The following is a 22,546-nucleotide window of genomic DNA, read 5'->3' as shown; positions in this document are numbered from 1 at the left end:
AATGAATAACGATATAAACGCTCAGTAAACATACCTACATTCGTTCTTCCGTTATGCCGTCTATGGAATAGAACGCGAGGAAAGAATATTGGTACATTGTGTCCCCTTCAGCCCCATGCCCTGCGCTGGCTTACGTAGGTTAATATAATTGTATGAATCATAAAATTATGTTAAATAAATTACGTATAATAACGTAGTATATCACCTTTTTACATGTTGAAGATAATGTTCAGTAATTTAATTAATTTGCAAAAGGATACCATATCAACTCCATTACAGATAACTCGTTATGGCTCAATAAGGTTCGGCTTTGGTATATCTCTTCTTCCTGTAGTAGGTTAATAACCTTTTCTTTAGAACATGGTAGACAACTGTATCGTATGACTACATGAATTACTGTTATTAATGACCGAAACTAAGAAACATGAAGAGGTAACTATAAATCATATTTTATAAAAGTTAATAACAAGTTTTCTGCAAATAAACTTTTTCTGAATCATTTCAAGCTTGTGCTTGCATTGATTCCTTTGATATGGAGGATTTAAAATGCTACTTCTGCCCTGTTTGAACTACTTCTACTTAATGTATTATGACTTTGTGAAATGAAAAAAAAAATGTTGTTCATGATAGCTACATCCTAATTGCAGATAAAGCAGTGTAACTCCTGGCATATAAAACAAATCGTACCCTCAATTATCTTTACAATTTAAATAGTATTCCTATGTGTACCGAATTCTTAGCAGTGGTTAATAATTTGAGGAGGAAATACACGAAGCAGTCACTAATAGAATAATTACCATATACAGTAATTGGAAGTGTTCTAAAGATCTGCAGTCACAAAACATGGACAGTTTCCAAACACGAAAAAGGACGATAAGGATAATAACCAAAAAAATCAACTCGCCCCTGTAAAGGTCTGTTTAAACACCTCGGGTCTCTAACTGAACCATGTGACAACACCAATGAATCTGATATGCGTATTAAGAACATTAGTAATTGATACACTAACGTCAGCAGTCATGTTCTTGGAACAAGAACTAATGAACACCATATAGTGAAGGATTATTTAGAAAATAATGAGTAGGAACTGGTAAAAACAGTCACCTTTCTCTCTCTAGTTCAGTCAAAACACGGTTAAATTTTATGCGTAAAATATGCATTGCGTAATATTGTACTATCCCTCAATTTTTCTTGTTCAGACTCAGTTTCTCAAACAGAGGAACAGGAAAACGACACGAAGGGCATACAAGTAATACAAACGCATCGGCATCGTGCACCTTTCAGCTGGAAGTGTCTATGTAGTGTGTGCAGTGCAGTGTGGAGAGAGAGAGAGAGAGAGAGAGAGAGTAGTTCAATAGTTCAAATAACAACCAATGGAGCAATATTAATAAATGATGTGCCCAAACATTTTGAGAACATTGTTTATAACAATGCATTACATACAATACGAATATACACAACATAAAATATTTTGTCATCTAAACTTGAGAACATTGTTTATAACAATGCATTACATACAATACGAATATATACAACATAAAAATATTTTGTCATCTAAACTTGTCTGTAATATGATGCGTCGATGTATGAATTAAGTAAGTTTTTAATTGCTTATCTCTTTGCACTTAGATTATCCCTGAATGAGTAGGCTAACTACTGGATAGATGGGACCCCAAAACCGATTTTTTTTCTGTTTTTCTAGAATAGTATTGCGGGAAAAGGTATGTGTGAGCACAGCATTGTATGGTATGAATCATGAACTGCAGGAAAACTAGAAAAGAATAGAATAGAAGAGTTTCAGATGTGGTGCTATAGAAGTATGTTGAAAACTAGGTGTACAGATAAGAAAATAAATGACGAGGTTGTCATCATCATCGGTTAAGAAAGAAACATGGAGAAAACACAGACAGGAAGGAGGAACAGGATGATAGGTCATGTGCTAAGATACCAGAGAATAACATCCATGATATCTGAGAACTGTAGAAGGTAAAAACTGTAGGTGAAGATAGTGATTGGAGTACATCCTACAAATAATATTGAGGACGTATGTGTAAGTGCTACTTTGAGATGAAGGGCTTGGCAAAAGAGACGAATTCGTGGTGTGTCACATCATATTAGTCAAACGACTGATGATTCAAAAAGTGAAATACCAATGTGAGCGGAGGGATACAGGTAAAACCAGAAGAAAGGAAAAAGCTGTCATCCAGTCGATGACCACACCATTAGAAAAGGAATATAAGTTCTGTTTCAGCGAGGACAGAATAGAAATGGGAGTCCATAGCAAATGTCAGACTGCAGTTCTATGAGTCGAAGTGCATGAAAAGAAGGCAGTAACCGATAACGAGTGAGGCAGAGTTTTTGGATGTCCTCTTGTTATTCATCAGGATGACAAGCAGTACAAAAACTAAGGAGAAATTTGGAAATGGACGCCGTGGAGAAGAAATGAAAACTTCTTTTTTCCAGTGACACCACAGTAATTTTGTCAGAGATGCCAAAGACATGGAAAGATCGCTTGAGCGGAATAAATAGCATCTTCTAAATAGTTTGTAAGATGAACAGAACTGAAAGTAAATCAAGCTTAATGAATTGTAATCGAATTACGCCAAGTAATACTGAGGGAATATGATTACGAAATGGGGTGTGGAACGTAACAGACGAGTTTTTTTCTGTTCAGGCAGCAGAGTAACTGATATCGGCAGAAGTAAAATGGGTGTACAGTTTAGGTTCGCAGCAGCAAACGGCAGTAGAAAACGGAGAAATATGTAAACATCGAACACAAATTTTAAGATTTAGGAAGTCGTTTCTGCAAATATTTGTCTAGAGTGTAGCTTTAGATGGATGTAAAATATGGACGGTAAACAAATAATAAGTTTCTGAAATGTGGCGCCACAGGAGGATGCAGAAGATTATATGGGTAGAGCAAGTTACTAATGAAGAAGTTCTGTACTGAACAGGGAGAAAACATCGTTATAGCGCAGACTACCTAAGAGAATGCCTGGGTTGACGGTACACGTCTTGAGGCATCAAGGAATTGTTAATTTGGTGATGAAGCACAGAAGGTAGGGGGTATTTGTAGAGGGAGATCTACTCTTGAAACGATGGGCCGTGCTTATCGACATGAGGTGCAGTACTCATGCAAATATGAAAAGACTTGCACAGAATAGGCTAGCTTGGTGAGCGCCCTCAGACCAGTCTTAGGTCTTTGAGTCTACAACTATGGGGTAGGGAATCTTCCATAGTCTTTCCGAAGGAACTCTCCAGGTATTCACTTTGAATGGTTTTAGGAACTACGAAAATTCTGGACAGGAGCAGGTTGGGGGGAGGGAGGGGGTTAGAGAATGGTGGGGGAAGTGGAGGGGGGAATTAACATCTTAATACATTAATAAAATTCTACTTGAAAGAAAAAATGAAAAATATTTTTTTGTAAACGGTAATGAGGTATTATAGAGTATACAAGGGGAAATCTAAGATATGTTTATACCTGGCAGGTATATTTGCGTATGTCGCATATTTCTGGCAACAAGCATTTGAGAAATTGAGCACTTACAACACTAAATTAGTGAAAGATTTTTATTTATTTTACATTTTGGTGTTACATTGATAGGATTTACGCAACTGAAAATCAAAAAATTCAAGATGGCACACATTTTAAATAATAATACAAAATAGAATATAGCCTTATTCCTGAAATTACCAGAAACAGTTTATTCTCTTGTTTAGACAAAAATGTTCATTACACTAGCGACACATGAATACTGCCTGTCCTTTACAATTAGGTCTTTTACATCCTTGCCTTGTCACTGTAATCTGATACCAGCGCTTTACTACATCGGTTTGTATGTACTTAACCTGGAACCGTTTTTGTTGGAGCCTAACGCTTCTTGCATAGTAGTTCCGCCTCTATACTGTCCGAAGATCTGTCACTCCTTTTGTTTGTCAAGTCTTTCCCCTGCTTGCAGAGTACCTCTGCTATTCTGGATGTGAATTCTTGTAGATCATTTAGTTTATTACGAGGAATTTTTAAACAGTCACTGTCCCTTTCTGTAAGTGGTTCACAAACTTTGAAGTCGCCATTTGCATTGCGTGAAGCATAAAATCTTGGGGAGCCGTCGCTAACAAAACAAAAGCTTCAGATTATAAGCAATTCATTACAATTTCCATATCGCTATAAAAGTGAAATGTCATCAGTCAAAACAGTGTTGAGATCGGATGTTCGTATAAATGGTTAGAAAGCTGTAGTAAATTGAAGTATGTGAACGTAAATAATGAACACAATTGGTCTCTGAAGTATTCTGGTACTACAAACCAATGGAAATATTTGCTTTCACTTCACTTGAATTCATGTACTGCATGCACCCACAAAGATACACGAACGCCAAATGATGCGTGTTTTACATAAACAGTACTTGCATGTGAGTCTAGTTTATTACAGCAAAATGTGATTTGCGTCATGAGACAAGTAATATAGAAGAAAAAATAACAATTTTCTTTAGTGAACTTACCTGCTGTAATTGTCCAAACAATAACTCTAACTTCTCGTGTATGCGTCGTGAACAAAGACGTGAACAGTAAGTCGCTCAAGAACTACCCGAAACACACAGGACACGGCAGCACATGTCAGAGGCATTGGTATCTTCGTGTAGAATATGTACCTATAGTCATTATCGTTCAAGACGGTGAACCTTATACGATGCAGAATAATAACCGCTACCAGTCACAATGGAATTTAACAGGTGATTTATGTTCATGTACATGTTTTCAAACTTCAAAGACATAATATGGAAGCACCAATAATAAGCGTGGTGACTAATATACAGTTAACGTGTAAAAAGGCGAAATAGCTTCGTAAAAAATCTGATAAATGTAATGTGTAATATGGACACCCCAGCTATATGAAAGTATTACAATATTTTACAACACGTGTCGCATAGCCACTTCCAATGTTTGATCGCGTCTATTCAGTCATCATCACATTACTTGTTTTTAATTTAAAAAGTGATTGCCAGCACTGAATATGGAAACTTCTACATGAATGTAAACCTCCTGAAGAAGAAATAAGGCCTGAAACCGATCGTGTTAAATACACTCACCTTCTATTGTGACAGGTGGCGGTTGTTATTCTACCCCCTATAAAGGAACAGATACGGAGTGCAACTGCATCTGTTATTGAAAAAAACGATTTACCTTATTACGAGAATTCACGAGGCTCGGCATTAAGAGGTTGGACACTGCACCTTTCAAATGGAAGTCAGTTAAACCGTTAGCCATTAAAACTGCGAAACCCTGAAGGCAGCGTGCAACAGATGTCAAAATTGCACGACGTGTTCTACATGCTTGAATATGCAAATGGTCATCATTTCACCACAAGCGCACGAAGTAGGTAGTGCTACACGATATAAATTCTGTATATAAGGAAAGATTAAGCAGCGGGTTCCCCGTTCAGAAATCGGATTTGAATGTAGTTCGTTTGTGAGATCATGTTTATTTATTTATTTATGCATTTATTTTACATGGCAAGATTAGGGCCTTCAGGCCCTCTCTTACACCTAACCAGGCATACTCAGATTGAACGAGTTACAGTTTCTACATAACATTAAGGACATATAACGTATTATGGAGTATTGATGTTAAAGAAAAAAAATAGATATTGTAACAGTAGTACAATGATAATTATAACAATAAAAAATAATTATAACAATCAATAATAATAATAATAATAATGACTAAAATGTTGTTCCTCGTGGTCAGAAGTAACGTCTTCCAATTCGTGTCGCAGTTCGAAAGGGCCAGGACCTGTCAAGACCACAATATTGCTGCTCGAATTCGTCGGGCTCCTACGGCTGGCATGCGAATATGGAATCGGCGGGTTCAGGTGGGCCATCCTTAATGCCATTCAGAATCTGAAACGCCCGACGCGACTAGAGGCCGAGAAGACAGACATATTGTTCACTTGGTTCGTCACGTATGTTGAGCTAGCAAAAGGACTTGTTTGCAGCAACACGCGACGATGTATCGAGCACCACGGCCTGTCAGCACGGCGACCATTGTTGCTACTTCCGCTATCGCGTCATCAGAGAGGCGCGCCGACATTGAATGACAACAATGGGCACAGGGGTAGCCCCACGTCATCTTTGTGTACAGCACCGCCATGGTCGAGGAGGCTCCGAGAAGAACGAACGTTGATAGGTAGATTTGGCATCGTCAATTGGGCCTACCTGCTAGCGTGATGGCATCGGGCGCAAAGTATGTTTACCTCTTGGTCCCATAGCCGGTAATTTCGGCAGCAGGCATTACATTTCTGACGTGTTAATTCCGGTGACTGTGCCCTAACACTCCAGTCTCAGTGACCTTAACATTCAACAAGACAACGCAAGGCCGCATGTTGCACGTGATGTCCTAACCTTTCGTTTGTTGCCCTAGCCAGCATGCCTGCTGCCCTAGCCAGTATGTTCTCTATATCTCTCTCTCACTGAATGCATCAAGGCACGGGTTTCTGAGTGACTGGAAAGCCGCCACTCGCCAACCTCTACGATTGATGAACTCTGGCAGAGAGTCCAAGTAGTGCCAAATGCGCTATCCGTATCTGTCACCTGAGCTCAGTTCGACTCGATTCGAAGCCCGATTAGAGTGGTTGTTGCTGCCACAGGTGGTATCTCTCTGTAGTATATCTCCCATCTTTTATACCCTCAAATCACCTATATACGAGGGGTGTTCAATAGTTAATGCAACACTTTTTTTCTCGGCCAAATTCGATTGAAAAATGCGCAATTTGTTGTCAGATATCGTGCAATGTTCTCGCTGTAGACCCCAAAGCTTCACGAATTTGCTATAGATGACGGCCCACGCATAGCCTTCGAAATGGCCTCGGTAACGGAGGTGCATTTCTTTGGCGGAAAACCAGAGCGTCACAGATGTTCACAGGCGCTTGCAGAATGTCTACGGAAACCTGGCAGTGCACGAAATAACGGTGAGTCGTTGGGCGTTGCCTTTGTCAACATCGTAATAAGGTCGTACAAACCTCCCACATGCTGTCCAGCTCCAGTCAGCAATATTGGAACGTGCGGACACTCTCGCTCGATGTGATCGACGGATCTCAATCTGACGCCTCACTGTTCAACTGTACGTCTCTGTTGGTAGTGTTGACACATTCATTCACCAGCTGGGGTACTCAAAGGCGTGTGGCCGATGGGTTTCTCACCGCCTAACAGGAGAACATAAACAGCAACGAAGGCCCGTCTGATTGGAATTGCTTGCGCATTACGAGGCTGCACGTGACAACTTGTTGTCGAACATCGTCATAAGCAATGAAACATGCGTTCATCACTTCGAACTGGAGACAAAACGGCAAACAGTAGCGTGGCGCCACACCATCTCTCCTTCGAATAAAAAAATTTCAAAGCCTCACCCGCAGCCGATAAAGTTACGGAGATGGTTTTCTGGGACTCTGAATGGGCTATTCTGTTTGATCCCTCTGTCATGGTGCGACGTTCCAGTCTGAAGTACACACATCAAAAAAAGTTTGCATCAACTCTGCTCCGAGAGTTCCGGAACCTGTACAGAAAATTGGAACAGAGATCAACATAAAACATCATTTCCGCCCTTTTTATTGCTCATGAAAACCACACATTGCATGTTGTACCACCGGACAGCGAGACCTTCAGAGGTGGTGGTCCAGATTGCTGTACACACCGATACCTCTAATACCCAATAACACGTCCTCTTGCACTGATGCATGCCTGTATTCGTCGTGGCATACTATATACAATTTCATCAAGGCACTATTGGTCCAGATTGTCCCACTCCTCAACATTGATTCAGCGTAGATCCCTGAGTGGTTGGTGATCACGTTGTCCATAAACAGGCGTTTTCATTCCATCCCAGGCATGTTCAATAGGGTGCATATCTGGAGAACATGCTCGCCACTCTGATCGAACGATGTCGTTATCCTGAAGGAAGACATTCACGAGATGTGCACCATGGGGGGCGCGAATTGTCGTCCATGAAGACGAATGCCTCGTCAATATGCTGCCGATATGGTTGCACTATCGATCGAAGGATGGCATTCATGTATCGTATAGCCGTTACGGCGCCTTCAATGACCACCAGCGGCGTACGTCGGCCCCACGTAATGCCACCCCAAAACAGCAGGCAAGCTCCACCTTGCTGCACTCGCTGGACAGTGTGTCTAAGGAGGTCACCCCGACCGGGTTTCCTCCAAACACGTCTCCAACGATTGTCTGGTTGAAGGCATATGCGACACACATCGGTGAAGAAAACGTGATGCCAATCCTGAGCGGTCCATTCGGCATGTTGTTGGGCCCATCTGTATCGCGCTGCATGGTGTCGTGGTTGCAAAGATGGAACTCGCCATGGACGTCGGGAGTGAAGTTGCGCATCATGCAGCCTATTGCGCGCAGTTTGAGTCGTAACACGACGTCCTCTGGACACACGAAAAACATTATTCAACATGGTGGCGTCGTTGTCTGGGTTCCTCCGAGCCAAAATCCATTGGTAGCGGTCATCCAGTGCAGTAGTAATCCTTGGGCGGCCTGAGCGGGGCATGTCATCTACAGTTCCTGTCTCTCTCTATCTCTTCCATGTCCGAACAACATCGCTTTGGTTCACTCCGAGATACCTGAACACTTCCCTTGTTGAGAGCACTTCCCGGCACAAAGTAACAATGCGGACGCGGTGGAACTACGGTATTGACCGTCTGGGCATGGTTGAGCTACAGACAACACGAGCCGTGTACCTCCTTCCTGGTGGAATGACTGGAACTGATCGGGTGTCGGGCCCCCTCCGTCTAATATGCGCTGCTCGAGCATGGTTGTTTAAATATTTGGGTGGGTTTAGTGACATGTCTGAACTGTCAAAGGGACTGTGTCTGTGACACAATATCCACAGTTAACGTCTCTCTTCAGGAGTTCTGGCATCTGCGGTGATACAGAAGTCTTTTTAATGTGTGTATATTACGCTAGCCTGAGGGAACTGAAGTGTTGGTCGCCACAAAAATGCAAACGAACTTCTCGTTCTCCATGGCAACACAAGGCCTCACACAAGACTGTGCACAAGAGAGAAGCTCACAAAACTTCACTAGACTATTATTCCACATCCACGCTACAGCCCGGAACTCACACCTTCCGACTTCCATCAGTTTGGCCCAGTGAAGGATGCACTTCACTGAAGCAGTACGTGGATTACGCGGAGGTTATTGATGCAGAAACAGGTTGGTTCCGACGTCGGCAAGTAGATTGTTACCAAGAGGGCTTGCAGTCGCTCCCAACGAGGTGGCGTAAGGCACCCGCACTGAATGGAGATTATATTTAAAAATAGGGTTTTGTAGCTAAAAGAGTGTGTAATAATGTAGTGTATTGGAATCCTCAATATAATCAACCTACTTTCAGAAAAAAAGATGTAGCATTACTTATTGAACGCCACAGGTATGTTTTAATTTCGCACCTACATTAATCATACACTACTGGCCATTAAAACTGCTACACCAAGAAGAAATGCAGATGATAAACGGGTATTCATTGGACAAATATATTACGCTAGAACTAACAGGTGATTACATTTTCGCGCAATTTGGGTGCTTAGATCCTGAGAAATCAGTATCCAGACCAACCCCCTCGGGCCGTAATAACCGTCTTGATACGCCTGGGCATTGAGTCAAACAGAGCTTGGATGGCATGTAGAGGTACAGCTGCCCATGCAGCTTCAACACGATACCACAGTTCATCAAGAGTAATGACTGGCGAATTGTGACGAGCCAGTTGCTCGGCCACTATCGATCAGACATTTTCGTATGGTGAGAGATCTGGAGAATGTGGTGGCCATGGCAGCAGTCGAACATTTTCTGTATCCAGGCAGGCCCGTACAGGACCTGCAACATGCAACATGCAACGTGCATTATCCTGCTGAAATGTAGGGTTTCGCAGGGATAGAATGATGGGTAGAGCCACGGATCGTAACACATCTGAAATGCAACGTCCTCTGTTCAAAGTGCCGTCAATGCGAACAAGAGGTGACCGAGAAGTGTAACCAATGGCACCCCATACCATATGCCAGGTGATACGGTAGTATGGTGAGGACGAATACACTCTTCCAATGTGCGTTCACCGCGATGTCACCAAACACGGATGCGACCATGACGATGCTGTAAACAGAACCTGCCTTCATCCGAAAAAATGACGTTTTGCCATTCGTGCACCCAGGTTCGTCGTTGAGTACACCATCGCAGGCGCTCCTGTCTGTGATGTAGGTCAAGGGTAACCGCAGCCATGGTCTCCGAGCTGATAGTCTATGCTGTTGCAAATTTCGCCGAACTGTTCGTGCAGATGGTTGTGGCCCTGCAAACGTTCCCATGTGTTAGGGATCGAGTCGTGGCTGCACGATCCGTTACAGCCATGCGGATAAGATTCCTGTCATGGCGACTGCTGGTGATACGAGGCCTCTGGAATCCAACACGGCGTTGCGTATTACCCTCCTGAACCCAACGATTCCATATTCTGCTAACAGTCATTGGATCTCGACCAACGCGAGCAGCAATGTCGCGATACGATAATCCGCAATCGCGATAGGCTACAACCCGACCTTTATCAAAGTCGGAAACGTGGTGGTACGTATTTCTCCTCCTTACACGAGGCAACACAACAACGTTTAACCAGGCAACGGCGGTCAACTGCTGTTTGTGTGTGAGAAATCGGTTGTAACTTTCCTCATGTCAGCGCGTTGTAGGTGTCGCCACCGGCGCCAACCTTGTGTGAATCTTCTGAAAAGCTAATCATTTGCATATTACAGCATCTTCTTCCTGTCGGTTAAATTTCGCATCTGTAGCACGTCATCTTCGCGGTGTAGCAATTTTAATGGCCAGTAGTGTATATTCTTGCCATTGCACAGTATAAGCAAAATAGGTCAAATTTTGGTTCTTGGTGCCTCCTGCTGCTGGAAGTTTAATGTGAAACTGTGTCACCAGTACTACCCCTCCCTCCCTGAAGCCACGGACAGCTATTAGCCGGACGCTGTGGAGCAGACAGTGGGAAGGGCGGGCCATTAACGAGGCAGGCCTGGCGGTGCGTTGTGGAGCGCCCGCAGCGTAACCGCAGGTGTTGCAAGTGGCAGCAGAGGCTCGCCTTTCACTCGCCGCCGGACGACCCGCGGGACCTCACAGCCGATTCTGCCAGCGCGCCTCGCCGGCCACAACAAGGCGCTTGCGAAAGGGCGCCTCGGACTGCCCGCAGACCACTTGATTCTGCTACAACTGTGCACCGGCATCTCCCAAGCCATCGGCACCGAGAACTTGCCGGGGCTGTTCTGCTGAGGCACCCCACATGTTCATCTACATCTACACACATACTACGCAATCCACCATACGGTGCGTGGCGGAGGGTACCTCGTACCACAACTAGCAACATCTCTCCCTGTTCCACTCCCAAACAGAACGAGGGAAAAATGACTGCCTATATGCCTCTGTACGAGCCCTAATCTCTCTTATCTTATCTTTGTGGTCTTTCTGCGAAGTATACGTTGCCGGCAGTAAAATTGTACTGCAGTCAGCCTCAAATGCCGGTTCTCTTAAATTTCATCAGTAGCGATTCACGAAAAGAACGCCTCCTTTCCTCAAGAGACTCCCACTAGAGTTCCTGAAGCATTTCCGTAACACTCGCGTGATGATCAAACCTACCAGTAGCAAATCTAGCAGCCCGCCTCTGAATTGCTTCTACGTCCTCTCTCAATCCGACCTGATAGGGATCCCAAACGCTCGAGGAGTACTCAAGAATAGGTCGTATTAGTGTTTTATAAGCGGTGTCCTTTACAGATGCACCACCTCACTTGCAACGTGGATCCCCAGTTTGTAATTTTTTCCCATTCCAGTTGAGTTTGTACGACACGCTTTTTAGGGTTCACATTTCGACGAAATGTGAATGGTGTATATTTGCTACAGCACTTGAACCCTTTTCCTCTAATTTGCCCGGGAGGACGACGGTTCAATCCCGCGTCCGGCCATCCTGATTTAGGTTTTCCGTGGTTTCCCTAGAGCATTTCAGGCAAATGCCGGGATGGTTCCTTTGAAATGGTACGGCCGATTTCCTTCCCCATCCTTCCCTAATTCGAGCTTGTGCTCCGTCTCTAATGACCTCGTTGTCGACGGGACGTTAAACACTTAATTCCTCCTCCTCTAATTTGCCGTCGCTTAACAGAAGACTGCTGCCATCAACCATAGCTAGTAACTCTGCTTTGAAGTCAATTTCTTCTCTTGTCTGCGGATCTCTCTCATTTCCCCGTTATTTTGCCCGCTGGCAGTAAAAAATTCTAGCCGGCGGGGGTGGCCGAGCGGTTCTAGGCGCTACAGACTGGAACCGCGCGACCACTACGGTCGCAGGTTCGAATCCTGCCTCGGGCATGGATGTGTGTGATGTCCTTAGGTTAGTTAGGTTTAAGTAGTTCTAAGTTCTATGGGACTGATGACCACAGATGTTAAGTCCCTCACCACCACCGAGCCTGTGGTGCTTAGGAAAGTGGGAGACACTTTTCTGTTGTTTCTGTTGTTTCTGTTGTTTATTTATTTGCAAGTGTTTTTGTAATATTCACTATTACCATGACATTATGTGAACACATCGGCTAAAGAGAAAAAATATATAAATTCTGGGTAAATAAAAAGGAAAAGCAAAAAGAAATAAAATCCGCGCAATCTGCGACGTGCTCTCCCATCCGCGGAGGTCAGAAGTAGAGTCGATCGTAGGCGGCTTAAACTCAGACACCGCCGGGGGAGGAGGGGTAGGTGCCCTCAGCTCAGGACACCCTCCAACTTAGTGGAGGTCCAACAAGGACCCCTCGAAGATAGTTAGCAAATAATGTTCGGTAACGTGGCGTGTTTTCGAGAGCTGCATGGGCTGTTTGTAAATAGGTCCAGAAGTCGAGGCGGGATTTAGGTCCCTCATGAAAGAGATAAGCGACCGTCCACCCTTTGATCCACGTAATAGCATGCCATTTGGCGGCGGGAAAATGTTTGTCCTCCGGGTATAGGAACATTCGAGGTTCGATTGTGCCTGGTGGTATCCGGAGATAGCAGGCAATGATTTGCTGCACGAAGCGCCATACATCTTGCGTAGAGGCGCAAGTCAGACGGTGTTCATCAGTGTCCAGTTGCTGGAAAATGAGACAAAGAGGGGATTCTGACAAGCCAATGTTGTGCAGTCCACTCAGCTACCGGGGGCGGACAGGTATGGCGTTGACAAAAAGGGAACAGGTATTGGGAGCAGATTTCGCAGACATCTTGTTGGGCGCAAGTTTCACAGAGCGCAATTTTCATGGATTCGTGTCAGCAGCCTCAGAGGTTGTCTAGGGCGTCGTCCGGCTTCTCACCACATTGAGGACCGTCGTTTTCGACTTCGAAATGTGCGGAACCTTCGCCCCAAGAAAAGCAGTGATTTCATTGGCTCACTTTATGCCACTTACTGAAGCTCAAATGGTTCAAATGGCTCTGAGCACTATGGGACTTAACATCTATGGTCATCAGTCCGCTAGAACTTAGAACTACTTAAACCTAACTAACCTAATAACAACACACAACACCCAGCCATCACGACGCAGAATAAAACCCCGACCCCGCCGGGAATCGAACCCGGGAACCCGGGCACGGGAAGCGAGAACGCTACCGTACGACCACGAGATGCGGGCTTTACTGAAGTCTTGTCGTGTCAATTCTGAGATGTGGTATGTCTGAAATGTTTTCCTCAGCCAGCCATACGAAAACCGATTATTTCAACGCAGAGATGCCAAGATAACGATGGCTCAAATGGCTCTGAGCACTATGGGACATAACATCTATGGTCATCAGTCCCCTAGAACTTAGAACTACTTAAACCTAACTAACCTAAGGACATCACACACATCCATGCCCGAGGCAGGATTCGAACCTGCGACCGTAGCAGTCGAGCGGTTCCGGACTGAGCGCCTTAACCGCGAGACCACAGCGGCCGGCTGATAAGGATGTTATATGGGTGAGGGTGGATGTGACACGTCCACTGTGGCGCTAGGCGCAATTGTGGTGAAATTTGGTGCCACAGTGACATAATTAACCAACCTTACACGTCACATGAACTTCTGCCCTATGGCCTTTCTTCCGCTTTCTTCCGCTACGGGGATTGGGTTGGGCTGTTTGGGGAAGGAGACCAAACTGCGAGGTCATCGGTCTCGCCGGATTAGGGAAGGACGGGGAAGGAAGTCGGCAGTGCCCTTTCAAAGGAACCATCATAGCATTTGCCTGGAGCGATTTAGGGAAATCGCGGGAAAGCTAAATCAGGGATTGAACCGTCGTCCTACCGAACACGAGGACGTCGTAGGGCGTCACTCTTTTGCACCGTTGCAGAGGGGGGGGGGGGGGGGGGGGGGGTTGTTAGCACCTTTGTCCTAAATTTCAAAATCGTAAGTTGCAATGGGAGACAATTACGGGGTTTCGAAAAAGTGGTTCTTTAACTATGTTGCACAATGTAGTAAGAGTTAGGAGATGATTGGGTACTATCGGACAGCGGATTGCATCGGTCAAGAGCTCTCTCTAAATTCTAGCGCTAGCAGCAGCACCTGTTGCGCCAATGCAGTGTGAACTACGACTGTTGATGCTTCTAAAAACATCGAGAATCCTATAGATCGATATTTAAACAAAACATCTTATCTGCCGCGATTTATCCGATTCCGTTATCGATACATCGACACACTGACGCATAAAATATCGACGTACTGGCCAAAAAAATATCGGCTGCTTGTTATAAATATACTACCAGTTTTAGAGCTGTATATTTAAGTATTGATTTATTACTAGATGTTCTGCACTTCAACAAGTTAGCAGCCTCCTTATTCCCCTTGAAGCAAGCATTGAAAGGCGAACAATGCACGTTCACGCTTGGGGGTAACCACTTTGCTAACAGTGGTAACTGTAAGGAAATGCAATCCGAAAACAAAGGAAGAAGGTTACAGTACGCTTGTTCGCCCACTGCTTAATACTGCTCAGCAGTGTGGGATCCGTACCAGATAGGGTTGATAGAAGAGATAGAGAAGATCCAACGGAGAGCAGCGTGCTTCGTTACAGGATCATTTAGTAATCGCGAAAGCGTTACGGAGATGATAGATAAACTCAATTGGAAGACTCTGCAGGAGAGACGCTCATTAGCTCGGTACGGGCTTTTGTTAAAGTTTCGAGAACATATCTTCACCGAAGAGTCAAGCAGTATATTGCTCCCTCCTACGTATATCTCGCGAAGAGACCATGAGGATAAAATCAGAGAGATTAGAGCCCACACAGAATCATACCGACAATCCTTCTTTCCACGAACAATACGAGACTGGAATAGAAGGGGGAGCCGATAGAGGTACTCGGGGTACCCTCCGCCACACACCGTCAGGTGGCTTGCGGAGTATGCATGTAGATGTAGATGTAAGTGACACAATAAAAGGTGTCCGATGGGTCTGTCGTTCGGCTTTGTCATACATCGGATTTGTCCAGAACACTTCATGTCGACTTCCCTGTTTCTCCATTTCTGCAAACGCTAACGACCTAGCAGTTGTGGTGTCAAAATTACGTGGTGAAGCTAAACGATGCATTTTCTGTTGGAAGCAGCGAGCGCCGATTACGTCAGCATTTCCCCTCACACGCCTCTGCCCACCGCAAAGACCAATCGCATCATTTAGATTTTTGTTCGTCTTTTTCAGCAATTGTTTTTGAAGACTGTCGATGTGAAAAAACAGTACACTAATTGCGTTAAAAATTATTTTTTTAACGCAACTGATGTGCTATTTCTTCACATTCAATTACTTGTTATTCCATTCACACCGCCACCCCACAGTGCAAGGGTACTTCCTTGTGCCATCTATACTTGCTTCTCACAGTCAAAGAGAAAGACTGGACGTGAAGTAAGCTCAAAATGTAGTAACACTGCTTCACATAGTGAAAGTAAAATTATATTCTGCAGTAATTTCGAAAGAAAAACCTCAAATATTTATCGAAAATTGCAAAGAAGGTAATTAAAATAAAAATATCGGACCTCGACTTTGTTTTTTCGGTATCAGTATGTCTATATGTCGGTGAAAAAACTGGCCATTAAAACTGCTACACCAGCTAGAAATGCAGATGATAAACGGGTATTCATTGGACAAATATATTACGCTAGAACTGACATGTGATTACATTTTCGCGCAATTTGGGTGCTTAGATCCTGAGAAATCAGTACCCAGAACAACCACCTCGGGCCGTAATAACGGCCTTGATACGCCTGGGCATTGAGTCAAACAGAGCTTGGATGGCATGTAGAGGTACAGCTGCCCATGCAGCTTCAACATGATACCACAGTTCATCAAGAGTAGTGACTGGCGAATTGTGACGAGCCAGTTGCTCGGCCACCATCGATCAGACGTTTTCGTATGGTGAGAGATCTGGAGAATGTAGTGGACAGGGCACCAGTCAAACATTTTCTGTATCCAGAAAGGTCAGTACAGGACCTGCAACATGCGGTCGTGCATTATCCTGCCGAAATGTAGGGTTTCGCAGGGATCGAATGAAGGGTAGAGCCACGGGTTGTAACACATCTGAAATGTAACATCCACTGTTCAAAGTGCCGTCAATGTGAACAAGAGGTGACCTAGACGTGTAACCAATGGCACCCCATACCATCGCGCCAGGTAATACGCCAGTATGGCGATGACGAACACACGCTTCCAATGTGCGTTCACCGCGATGTCCCAAACACGGATGTGACCATCATGATTCTGTAAACAGAACCTGGATTCATCCCAAAAAATGACGTTTTGCCATTGGTGCACCCAGGTTCGTCGTTGAGTACACCATCGAAGGCGCTCTTGCCTGTGATACAGCTTCAAGGATAAGCGCAGCCATGGTCTCCGAGCTGATAGTCCATGCTGCTGCAATCGTCGTCGAACTGTTCGTGCAGATGGTTGTTGTCTTGCAAACGTCCCCATATGTTGACTCAGGGATCGAGACGTGGCTGCACGATCCGTTACAGACATGCGGATAAGATGCCTGTCATCTCGACAGCTAGTGGTACGAGGCTGTTTGGATCCAGCACGGCGTTCCGTATTGCCCTCCTGAACCCACCGATTCCATATTCTGCTAACAGTCATTCGATCTCGACCGACGCGAGCAGCAATGTCGCGATACGATAAACCGCAATCGCGATAGGCTACAAAGCGACCTTTATCAAAGTCGGAAACGTCATGGTACGCATTTCTCCTCCTTACACGAGGCATCACAACAACGTATCACCAGGCAACGCCGGTCAACTGCTGTTTGTGTATGAGAAATCGGTTGGAAACTGTCCTCATGTCAGCGCGTTGTAGGTGTCGCCACCGGCGCCAACCTTGTGTGAATGCTCTGAAAAGCTAATCATGTACATATCACAGCATCTTCTTCCTGTCGTTGAAATTTCACGTCTGTAGCAAGTCATCTCAGTGGTGGAGCAATTTTAATGGCCAGTAGAGTATATTCTTACATAATGTTTTATAATTTTATTAAGTTGCTTATCATAGTAGTATTCAGTGTGAAGAATATTCCAACAAAAAAAGTATCATAAGTTCGAAAACGTTTTTCGTATAAAATATTACCCAACCTTCTTCTACTGTAGATCCAAAGTGTCAAAAGATTTTCAGCTGGTTCTGAGCGATAAAAATTTTCTTTCATTGTTCACTGAAACAGGGCGATAAGAACGCGTCAGAATTTGATGTCTATAGTAGAGGCATGGTTCAAGCTGTCGTCGTGACGAAGTGTTCCTTCCTCGTGTGTTGCAGATCCTATGGACGGCGCTGTCCGTGGCGCTGGGTCTGGAGATTCGTGGAGAGATCATCCGGGGCGTACCGTGCATCAAGCGCTTCCACCAGCTCTTCTGTCCCACAGCCGGCAACAGCTACCCCATGTGAGTAAGCAACCCGCTGTCTGCCAAGAAGCAACAGCCATCCCTAAAGACTAGTTAATATGCCGGCCGGTGTGACCGAGCGGTTCTAGGTGCTTCAGTCTGGAATCGCGCGATTGCTATGGTCGCATGTTCGAATTTTGCCTTGGGCATGGATGTGTGTGATGTCCTTAGGTTAGTTAGGTTTAATTAGTTCTAAGTTCTAGGGGACTGATGGCCTCAGATGTTAAGTCCCATAGTGCTCAGAGCCATTTGAACCATTTTTTTGACTAGTGAATACAAATAAGGAAACAATCAAGTCTAGTAATGAACAATAAATGGCGACGTACTAGCGAGTCACATTTCTTTTCGTTTTTCGACTTTGATCTACTGTGAACGACGGGAAACAATTAGTCTGCTGATTTGTCCTTTCTAATCCTACCAGTGATATATAAGGAGCGATCAAAAAGTTACCATTTTAGTGCGCTGCTGCAATGTATATGCAACGAAGCACGACCCCAATGCGAGTATACACTGATCAGATTTTTTGGAGATTTGTGGTAAGGTCTTATGGGACCAACCTGCTGAGGTCATCGGTCCCTAAGCCTAAACACTACTTAATATAACTTATACTAACTTACGCTATGGACAACACACACGCCGGCCGCGGTGGTCTCGCGGTTCTAGGCGCGTAGTCCGGAACCGTGCGACTGCTACGGTCGCAGGTTCGAATCCTGCCTCGGGCATGGATGTGTGTGATGTCCTTAGGTTAGTTAGGATTAAGTAGTTGTAAGTTCTAGGGGACTAATGACCACAGCAGTTGAGTCCCATAGTGCTCAGACCCATTTGAACCATTTGAACAACACACACACCCATGCCGGAGGGAGGACTCGAACCTCCGACGGAGGGGAGCCGCACGGACCGTGACAAAGCGCCTTAGACCGCACGGCTACCCCGCGCGGCATATACTGATGATCAGCTACCTAATAGCCGGTATGTCCACCTTCGGTACGGGGATTGGGTTGAGTTGTTTGGGGAAGGAGACCAGATAGCGATGTCATCAGTCTCATAGGATTAGGGAAGGATGGAGAAGGAAGTCGGCCGTGCCCTTACAAAGGAACCATCCCGGCACCCGGCATTTGCCTGGAGCGATTTAGGGAAATCACGAAAACCTAAATGAGGATGGCCGGACGCAGGATTGAACCGTCGTCTTCCCTTTGGTGCGGATAACAGCGGCAACGTGACGTGGTATGGAAGCAATGAGGTCTTCGTAGGTCGCTAGACAGAGTTCACACCGCATCTGCACACAAAAGTCAACTCATTCCCATAAATTCAAGGTACGGGGGGAGGGGGGGGGGGGGGGGGGGGTTACAAGCTCTGACGTCATGTTCATTCCCATCCCAGATGTGTTCGATCGAGTTGATATCTGGCGAGTTAAGGACCAGCACATCAATTGGAACTCATCACTGTGATCCTCGAACCACTCCGTCTCACTCCTGGCCGTGTGACGCTGAGCATAATCTTGTCGAGAGACATGATCGTCATGAAGGGGTGCACGTGGTCTGCAAACAGTGTACGGTACTCGTTGTCCGTCATGGTGGCTTGCACGAGCTCCAAGGGCCCATGGATTCCCGTGTGAATGTTACCAGAACACAATGTAGCCGCCGCCGGCTTGTCTCCGTCCCGCAGTACAGGTGTCCTTGGAAGACGCCTGATTCGCACCCCCCGTCAGCATGATGAAGAACGTATTAGGATTCATCAGACCATGCAACCTGTGCCAAAATCCAGTGCCGATGGTCACTTGCCCATTTCAGCCATTGTTGCCGATGTCGTGGTGTTAACATTAGTATATTGTTGGATCGTCGGCTGAGGGGGTCCATGGTCAGCAGTGTTCAGTGCACTGCATGCTCAGACACACTTGTAAACTGTCCAGCATTTAATTCTGATGTTAGATCGCCACAGTTCGCCACCTGTCCTGTTTTACCAGTCTCCCCAGCCTATAAGGTCCGACATCTGTAACGAGGGGTGGCCGCCCCGACCCCCACGAGGTCTGGACGTGATTACACCTTGGTTTCGCCACATGTTGAAGAGACTCACCACACAGCACTCCTCGAACACGCGACAAGCCGTGCAGTTTCCGAAATAATCATGAAGAGCCTCCGGGCCATCGCAATCTGCTCTTGGTGAAACTCAGATAAATCGCTCACCTTTCGCACCCTACACTGGGACACAGCACACTCACTGATACTACTGTACATGCACCGTGCATGTACCTGACTAGCAGTCATTCTCAGCCAGATGACGCTGCTATCGCCTGGACGGGTTTATAGCGATAGTAGGTCGGTTGTCATAATGTCCTGGCTGATAAGCGCCGACGTGTATCAAAGAGACATGTGCGTCATTCGTGTCTCTCTGACATGCTTGCAGTATAGGCGGAAACGTGACCTATGGCGACGCTATTACCAACGTGCTGTTATTCTTTTCTCGGCTGACGACGACAAACTTCAGCAGAAATCCATCGGAGAATGAAGAATCGGTACGGGACAGCACATCTGCCGAAAACAACCGTTGCGGAAACGTCCAGGAAAACTGCAACAAAGGGTGCCGCTGCTCCATAAGAACGCACATCCCCATATCGAAAATGTCTTAACGCACAAGTGGGAGACACACGAGCACCCATAATATTGTCCTGATCTCTCCCCAAATGATTATCACCCCTTCGGTCCCTTAAAAAAGGTCTTGAAGGGTCGACGATTGTGGTCGGACGGGGATGTGCAGCAGGCAGTTACGGACTTCTTCAAGTGGCAGAATCAGTGTTTTACTAAACAGGTATGTTCCACCTCTTGTTGGATGACTGCATCAGTGTTCAAGGCGATTTTGCTTGATTGGCATATCAATTCTCAACTGTATGGCCCTCGAACGGAAAGTTTTTAATCGGTCCTTATAATAAACCCAATTAGAGAAAAAGCAACAGAAGACATCGTAAAGATATTTTCCAATGAATTATAAAGTAGTCCTCAGAAAATAGACTACAATATATTCAGTTCCGTATAGTCAGTAACTATGATAGGATGCGTAGAATATTTGGGTGTACGTATTGATGAAATCTTTAACTGGAGGAAGTATATTACTGAGCTTCTCGACTAGTTGAGTTCAGCTACTTTTGCTCTTAGTAAAATTTGCTAATTTTGGAAGCAAAAGAATCAACCTCCTGACATATTTTGCATATTTCCACTCAATAACGTCTTATGAAATAATTTTCTGGGGTAACTCATCACTTAAAAAGAAAGTATTAACTCCACAATCGATAGCAGTCAGAATAATCTGTGGTGTTCGTCCGCGGACGTCATTTAGATATCTCTTCAAGGAGCTAGACATTTCAACTGCGCCGTCACAATATATATATTCACTAATTAAATTCGTCATAAATAATCCATGACAATTACAGGACAACAGTAATGTCCATACGTGCAACAATAGTGAGGAAAATGACATTTATTACCCACTATTAAATCTGTCAGTGGCTCAGAAAGAGATTGAGTATGCAACAGCAGATATTTTTGATAATTTTCCCAAACCCACAAAACGTCTGAAGGGTAGCAAAGCAAGTTTTAAATCTAGCTTAAAATCATTTCTCTTGGGTGACTCCTTCATTCCATTGACGAATTTCTTCTTAGAAACTGGTATCTATTAAAAAAGAAAACATTGTATTTAAGTGTAGTTGGATGAGGAGAATTACAATAATAATGTGTTCATCAATGTTAGCACTGATCATCTACAGGTGTCCTGTAAATTGGCTCGTCCCACATCATTTCGATAAAAGAATCGTTCAAATGACCTATGGAACATGTAACTAATTAACTAACTAAACAGAACCTCTTCATTTTTTCGCTGAGATTCCTCTGTCCAGATAATCTTCATTGTTGTATTTTGTATTTCCTAGAACCCCCTGAAATTTGTCAACCTCCCTTTCAAAACACCTCTTTATTCCAGATTTCTTTCTGATAGTTATCTACTTCCTCATTTTTTTTTCTTATTTTGCCACTTCATTTTGTGGTCGCCTTTATTTTGGTGATTATTTGAAGATGAAGACAAATGGTTACGAGTGTAAGGTATTTTTACCCTTGCGGCTTCTCCTGTTACTGCCAGCAGCTCCACATCCCAGACGGCCGTTTGAAAACATTTTTCCCCAGGATACTGAGGATATAAAATTAACAAGCTGCTGGGATTTAAAATTAATTTCCTATTCATTTCCGACTCTGGAAAGCGTCAGCTTTGAATCTACTTGCAGGGGGTCCTTCATTAATTATCGGACTCTGGAAGGTGGATAGAGGGCATAATTCGAATTAAAAGGAGCCGGTAAGAGATTAACCAAGTGATACGTTTTAATGACAGCAAATCGCAGACATGAGCCGAGTGCAGCCTTGACTGACGTTTTAGCCAAACTAAGAAACGCAGTGTATATTGACAGAGACATCCACCAAAAGTTAACAGTAATGTAACCAGACACAAAATGACTTAACCAAAACTAACACTGGTATTGTGCGAGGGAGAGGGTTCACTGAATAATGTAACAAAGGGGGTGATTGCAGTGATTTGTTGCAGTGATTTTCGGCCGAAGCGCGATGTAGTCGCGCACGCCAGGTAAA

General features: G+C 44.7%; 1 protein-coding gene across 1 annotated transcript in view; it reads left to right on the top strand.

Annotated features, from left to right (window-relative positions):
* LOC126336573 (protein spaetzle 3) overlaps positions 1-22,546 on the top strand; it is a 783,287-nt gene that overhangs the window by 717,955 nt on the left and 42,786 nt on the right. The window contains exon 2 of the mRNA XM_050000426.1: positions 17,797-17,921. Coding sequence (XP_049856383.1) covers positions 17,797-17,921 — 125 coding nt within the window. The remainder of the gene's footprint in view (positions 1-17,796; positions 17,922-22,546) is intronic.

This window comes from Schistocerca gregaria, chromosome 2 (genome assembly GCF_023897955.1).
Source record: "Schistocerca gregaria isolate iqSchGreg1 chromosome 2, iqSchGreg1.2, whole genome shotgun sequence".
Classification (NCBI taxonomy): domain Eukaryota; kingdom Metazoa; phylum Arthropoda; class Insecta; order Orthoptera; family Acrididae; genus Schistocerca; species Schistocerca gregaria.
This window is presented reverse-complemented; position numbering and strand designations above follow the sequence as displayed.